The sequence below is a fragment of the Lycium barbarum genome, chromosome 5, assembly GCF_019175385.1.
Source record: "Lycium barbarum isolate Lr01 chromosome 5, ASM1917538v2, whole genome shotgun sequence".
Classification (NCBI taxonomy): Eukaryota; Viridiplantae; Streptophyta; class Magnoliopsida; order Solanales; family Solanaceae; genus Lycium; species Lycium barbarum.
Genome location: NC_083341.1, coordinates 105,542,924 through 105,549,579, shown reverse-complemented (window position 1 = coordinate 105,549,579; position 6,656 = coordinate 105,542,924). Strand labels below are relative to the sequence as shown.

Below are 6,656 nucleotides of genomic sequence, written 5' to 3'. Positions count from 1 at the left end.
GGAACGTTGAACGATTTACAAAAAGGAGAACTCGATTGCGAGTCTCTACAGAAAAGGCTATAAGGAGTTGACTTATCGTAAAGTGGTTACAAGGGGGAGAAGGTTGGGTGTTTGCTATTACTTGCCGCAAAAATAGCTTCCCGTCCATTTCGTCTTGTAAAGCGTCCCGCACAAAAAGTGGTGGTTCTTTAAAAACCATAATTGAGTTGTAAGTGAGCTTTGTTCATCCATATTGTTTAGAGATTAAAATGTCAATAAGAAAATAAAATCTTATTTTGGTGATATAGAATAAAAAATTGAACTTTAAATATTGAAATGAGATAAATTTAAACGTCGATATGAATAGTGAGAGTTCGTATGTGAATAGTTATTATTGTAGTCGTTGTCTACCTAATAGCTAAGGAATAGGAAAGACACAATTGATTCAGCAATGGACTAGTGGTGAGAGCCACTAAATTTCTATTCAACAATATTGACCATTGTCATTGACGCACCAACAGAATTATAAGAATATGGATCCTTAGGATGAACCATTTCCCTATGATTTAAATCATAAAATCCAATTATGAAAATTTACAGATTAGACAAATTTCTCATTCCCCCTTTTCTTGATTGGTTGGTGAACCTAATTTGTCCAGATTTAGGTTTCTTGCCCTTAATCTGAAGTTGACCCTTTCATGTCTGTCACTCATCTAAAGTCCAAATTCCAAAGTGTGTTGCAAATATTGACTTCATAAGGGGCCAAAGTTGGAAGAATAAAATCACCACGGAATTAAATGGAAGAAAATAAAAAGACGAGAGAAACAATCAACACGTTTTGAGAAGCCAGTATCAGTGCCTCCTGCCTAGCCAATTTCTGTGCTTCGGCCCTGCCCTTGTAGCTCACTCGTGAACCGAAACATGAGGTGATAGAAAAGGGCAAAAAAAAAAAAGGGAACCTAGCTTAAATATTGTCCGTTATATATTGACTAGAGGCTGTAAATATTTTTTCCGAGCGATTTAAACCTTTTACAATGTGATAGAAAAACATGTTTACAACTGTGAGAACATGTCTCTTTGCTTTTTGGGGGTATGTTGTTGTTCTTCTTCTTTTTTTGGTTGTGGATAGCTATCCTGTTAGATGCACAGCACCAAATGCAGAGTATTGTGATGGATGGTTAGATCTATTCACCTTTAATCAAAGGTTTCAGAGTTTTAGCTTTGAAAATGGAGAAACACTTAATGGTCAATAGGAGTGTTTCATCCTTTAATAGTCATACGCTACATGAATATGAATTAATTTGATCAAATGGATTTTGAATATTATTCAGATACACCTAGAAAAAGGAAAAAAAATAGATTCACGCTTATTGTGAAATATTTTACCTAAAACTATAAGCTATTTCTTCTCTCAAATTTTTTGAGAGGGGAAGGGGAATGATTGGTCCTTCTTATGCAATGTTGAGTTTCAATAATTAGATTAAACTTTGACCACCTAATTGTATATACTAGGTACACGCTCGAAACACTAGTAGTAGTTAAAACATATTAATGAGATTCGATCATTCGATGACAAATGGCATCAGGGCTTGTACTTGCTGAAACACTTGTGGCTAAAAATAAATTTTCTTGATATTTTGAATTAATGGAGAAAAGGACGTTCAAAATTCACGTTTATGAGGGCCACGTTATATATATCTCATTTTAGTGGTGCTCCTCTTGACCTTATCCTTATTTTAACATCTCAAAATTAAATCTGAAAACGTTACTTCATGTCATGATATGTCCCCCTCCATTTTTTATTTGCCACATCACTTTCAGTTTCCTCTTTCAGTATTTGTTGCACCGACTCACTATAATTGGTGCGTCTTAGATCTTTTTTTTGTTTAATGCTCCAATATAAATCGGATCCTTAGAACAGTGGTAAAATTAATTTCGTGTGATTTATAGATCACGATTTTGAATGCGAAAGCATCTAATAATATTTGAATTAGCGTAGAATGTCTACATCACATCTCCTTTGAGTGCGGATCCTTCCTCGAACCCTGCTAACGAAAGATGCTTTATGTATTGGACTGTCCTTTTTATAAAAATAAAATTGTTTTGTTTTGAATGGGTTTTTGCCCTTTGAGCTTGCAGAGTATACCGGGGACCATTCTGTTTGGTGATCAGGAACTTTCCTCCAAAGGAGTTTTAAAAACTCAAATTTAATGTCTTACGATATTTCATAAAATAATCTTCTATGTCCACTTATTACAACTTGAATAAAATAATAATATTATATAAATCTTATGTATTTTATTTATAAATTTCTTGTATTATTTTTTGCTGATCTCTTGTGACTTATAATTTAAATAATATTTAAAAATTGATTATAAAATCAAATTATTCGAGGACCTACTTCAAATAGACACGACTGGAACTGAAAATACACAACTAGGATAGAAATGAGGTGGGACATGTTCAGTTTAACCCGCAAAAGTTTCAAACCGTCCTGCTCTTCACAGCCCCACCCCACTTAAGTTTTATTTTATCTTATTTTATTCTGAGCTAGCTAAGGCATCTCCAACCCATTGCACCACTTTTTGCATCAAAATAGTGTAAATTAATTCTAACTCATTGTACCATTTTTTGCACCAAAAAAGAATATTTCTTTTATATTCTTCTCTCTCTTTTATATTATATTATTTTCTTTTACTTAAATTTTATTTCTAATTTCATAAAAAAAATCCTTTCTTTTTTTTTTCTTTTTTACATATCCATTCCATGTAATTCATAATCCTTTGTTATATAATCATTTAATATAAAATTATTTTATACCATAAAATTTTAAATAATATAAATTGTAAGCAAATATTATACGTTATACATATTAATGGATAATTCAAATAAAAGTGAAATCATTGATAAAATATAATTAAATATACTATTACATTAAGATAGAATTTATTTTAATTTCTACATAAATATTCAACTTCCATGATTAGTACGTTGCTCCCATAAATGCTCTACTAATGCATTACGAAGTGCAAAATGAACATCTTTGTTCTTAATTTTTTTGTGTCGAGCTAAAAATTGTTCAAATCGATGACTTTCATCTACTACCATTTCTACTGTTGGAGTTGGACCTTCCCAAGCATCTTGAATTGGTGCATTAAGATCACGCTCATCCTCGATTGTCATGTTGTGCAGTATAATACATGATGTTAATATATCATGTAGCACTTCTTTTCTCCAAAAACGCGACGGCCCTGCAATAATTGCAAAACGAGATTACAAAACTCCGAATGCACGCTCAACATCTTTTCGACATGATTCTTGTTTCGTCGCGAAATATTTCTTCTTCTGAGATTGTGGCTCATGAATGGTTTGCACAATTGTAGACCATTTTGGATATATACTGTCAGCTAAATAATAACCCACATCATATTCGTTTCCTTGAATAACATAATGGGTGGGAGGAGCAATACCTTTAGCAAGATTGAAAAACAGATGTGACGATTCTAAAACATTAATGTCATTATTGGTGCCGGGCATTCCAAAATATGCATGCCATATCCAAAGGTCATAATCAGCTACAACTTCAAGAATTATTGTTATACCAAAATTTGCACTTTTCATTTTTGTGATGGTTATATTTTTTAATACAATTATAACTTATAATAAAATTAACTTAAAATTTTATATAAAATAATATATACGAAAATTAATTTATAAAACTTACACTCCAAAATTAAGATGTAAAATTAATATTATAAGATATTACATAAAAAATAATTAGGTATATTAGGAATCTAAAATTATAAATTAAAATATATAATATGTTAAATTAAAAGTGTTATATAATAAAAAATATATATTAATGAATAGTAATGGTGTAGATGAATAGGTATATTAGGAATCTAAATGTAAAAATTAAAATTTATAATATGTTAAATTAAAAGTGTAATATAATAATAAAAAAAATTATTAATGAATAGTAATGGTGCAATGAATAGTGTTGCACCAAATTTGGTACAACACTATTCATGCACCAAAATGGTGCAAGGTTGGAGCTCCAAAACACCATTTTTTGCACCAAATTAGCATTTGGTGCAAAAAATGATGCAAGGTTGGAGATGGCCTAAAAGACATAATACTAAGTTACAGTGCTCGTGTTATTTGGCTTATGAGCCCTTTTGGATTGGCTTATAAATTGCTTATAAGCTGTTTTCAGTTTTTTTGAGTGTTTGTCTGGTCAGCTTAAAGTCATTTTGTGCTTAAAATAAGCTCAAAAAAAAATAATTGAGCCCGTTTGACTTAGCTTATCTAAAACAGCTTATAAGCTGCTTAAAATAAGCCCATCCAAACAGGCTCTATATAATGTTTTTATTATAATTTTTTGAGATAAGGATAAAAAACACATCCTAATTATCATTTTTTTTTTTAGTTTCATACATAAACTATCAGAAGGTTGAGAAAACTACCTAAACTATCACTATCTAGTTTGCAAAAACACACCTAAACTAAATGTGTAAACGCACTCTCCAAAAGGCAAGTGAAGCTGAATTTTTCTCAAAAAAGTTGTTTACATGGCATAAGTAATGTTAGGAAATTAAAAAATAATATTTTTTTTTATAAAAAAACCGTATTTTTTTTTAGGAAAACTGCATTATTTAAAAAAAAAATTAGCATTTTAAAAAATCTGGATTTTTAAAAAAATATATGAAAAAAAAAAATTGTAAAAAATTATCAAAAAATTTAGAAAAAAAAAATTGATTTAAAAAATGGAAAAGTTTATTTTTTTTTAAAAAAAAGGGAAAACTAAATAATAAGTTTTCTTATTTTATTTTTTTAAATAACTTTTCCATTTTTTAAACTTTTTTTTATTTTCTATAATTTTTGATTTTTTTTACAAAAATTATTATTATTCAGTTTGTTTTTTAAAATAAATAGTTTTTTTTTTTAATTTTCATGTAGGTGCCATTGTGACATTATTTATCCATGTGGACAACACTTGACAACATTTTTATATAAAATGGAGAGTGTAGATCACATGTCATTGAAGAATAATTTGAGGTGTGTTTTGCAAACTAGATAGTGATAATTTAGGTAATTTTCTCAACCTTCTGATAGTTTAGATATGTGTATAGGTAAAATCGCACCTGACACGTGGGCTAACATATAGTTGACACGTGTCAGCCAAATACAGTGGCGAGGGGAGATCAGATGACGAAGCCGAACACAGTATTTACGGAGAGGAAACTGATACCAACGAATGGTCAACGAAAGAACTTCAATGGGAACAACATACAAGATCCTATTAATTACGCATTAACTAGAGTTAATGCAGTAACGGCGAAACGGTTTTCTGACAGCAAGAATCAAAGAATTAAATGATAATCATTAATCCAGCAATAAATGATGGCTGTTACATACACATGAGGGGAAAGGCAACAGATAGGACCAAAATACCTATAAATAGAACTTTCATTTGTATACCAAGGGCATCGAATATGGTCTAGAAAAATACATTATTATTGTTTACTTCTGATTATTATTACTAAAATTCTATTATCGTCAAGCTCTGGTTCATATTTGGTAAAGGAGAAGTTCATTATTGCTATTCATCGTATTTGGCATAAGTTTACTCTTTCCCTTTTTTTTTATCTATTCTATACCAATCTTTAATAATTTGTTTGTGTTAATTCATGTTAATCAAATTACTACCAACTGTAATTAACCTTATTTAACTTTTCATACAAATTTAACTATTTGGACAATATACGATTTTTGACTCAAACGGTATGAAACTCAAAAAAAAAAAAATGATAGTTGGGGTGTGTTTTTGATCCTTATCTCTAATTTTTTCTATTAACTTTTAAAATGTTCAAATGACTTATTTACACAAGTTTTTAACTGAAATACAATCCTTTTAAGTATGGGGTTTAAGTATGGTCCTTCATATATAGAGAAATGGTTCTACCGTTCTTGTGAATTATTTTTCAAACTGCTCATGTAATATCTTAAGTTCTAGCCTTTGTCCATTTTTATCTGATTTATCACTTCAACAAATTTTAAGCCTTAAGTCTTTAATTTTGCCTAATTGAATCACTTTTGGCAGAAAAGATTTACAGATTCGAACTAAAACTATAAATTATTAGTTAAATGTAAAACTTTTACTTTTGCCGAGACTCGAGATAGACACAAAAATGGGAAACTAAAATGATAAATGGCTTGGGATTCGTAGTTTTCCAATGGATTATAAAAATATCGGAAAAGGACCAAAAATATCCTTAATGTTATAAAATAATAAAGCAAGAACAAGAATATTTGTAGAGAAGGAGAGAAGAGAGCAATTTTTTATTTCTCTTGTTAGGGATTGATTTACAATGAAGGAGAACTGTTTTTCCCGAATTCGGATAATCAATTAAATTTGTAAGTGGGTATAGGATATGTGTTTGGGTCTTGATGTGTGTTAGATAGAGAAAATATGTATATGAGAGTTCTTCAACAAAACGGCTAATGATGACAATTTGCTATGAATATAAACGTTTATAAACAATGTGGGACACTTGGTGGAAGATGCACAGTAAAAATTGAAGACAAATGATCAAGGCCAAATCAGATATTTAGAGAGAGAGATCGTAAATATGGATTTTTCTATTGCAAATATTCTTAGAAAGTAAAGGAGCCAA

General features: G+C 29.9%; 1 protein-coding gene across 1 annotated transcript; it reads right to left on the bottom strand.

Moving 5' to 3' along the window:
* Positions 1-2,949: 2,949 nt before the first annotated feature.
* On the bottom strand, positions 2,950-3,600 carry LOC132639600 (uncharacterized). The gene is made up of 2 exons (XM_060356041.1): positions 3,381-3,600; positions 2,950-3,230 (listed from the first exon to the last, which is right to left on the bottom strand). Exons 1-2 carry the CDS (start codon positions 3,598-3,600, stop codon positions 2,950-2,952), a joined length of 501 nt encoding a protein of 166 aa, XP_060212024.1.
* Between the last annotated feature and the right edge of the window lie 3,056 nt (positions 3,601-6,656).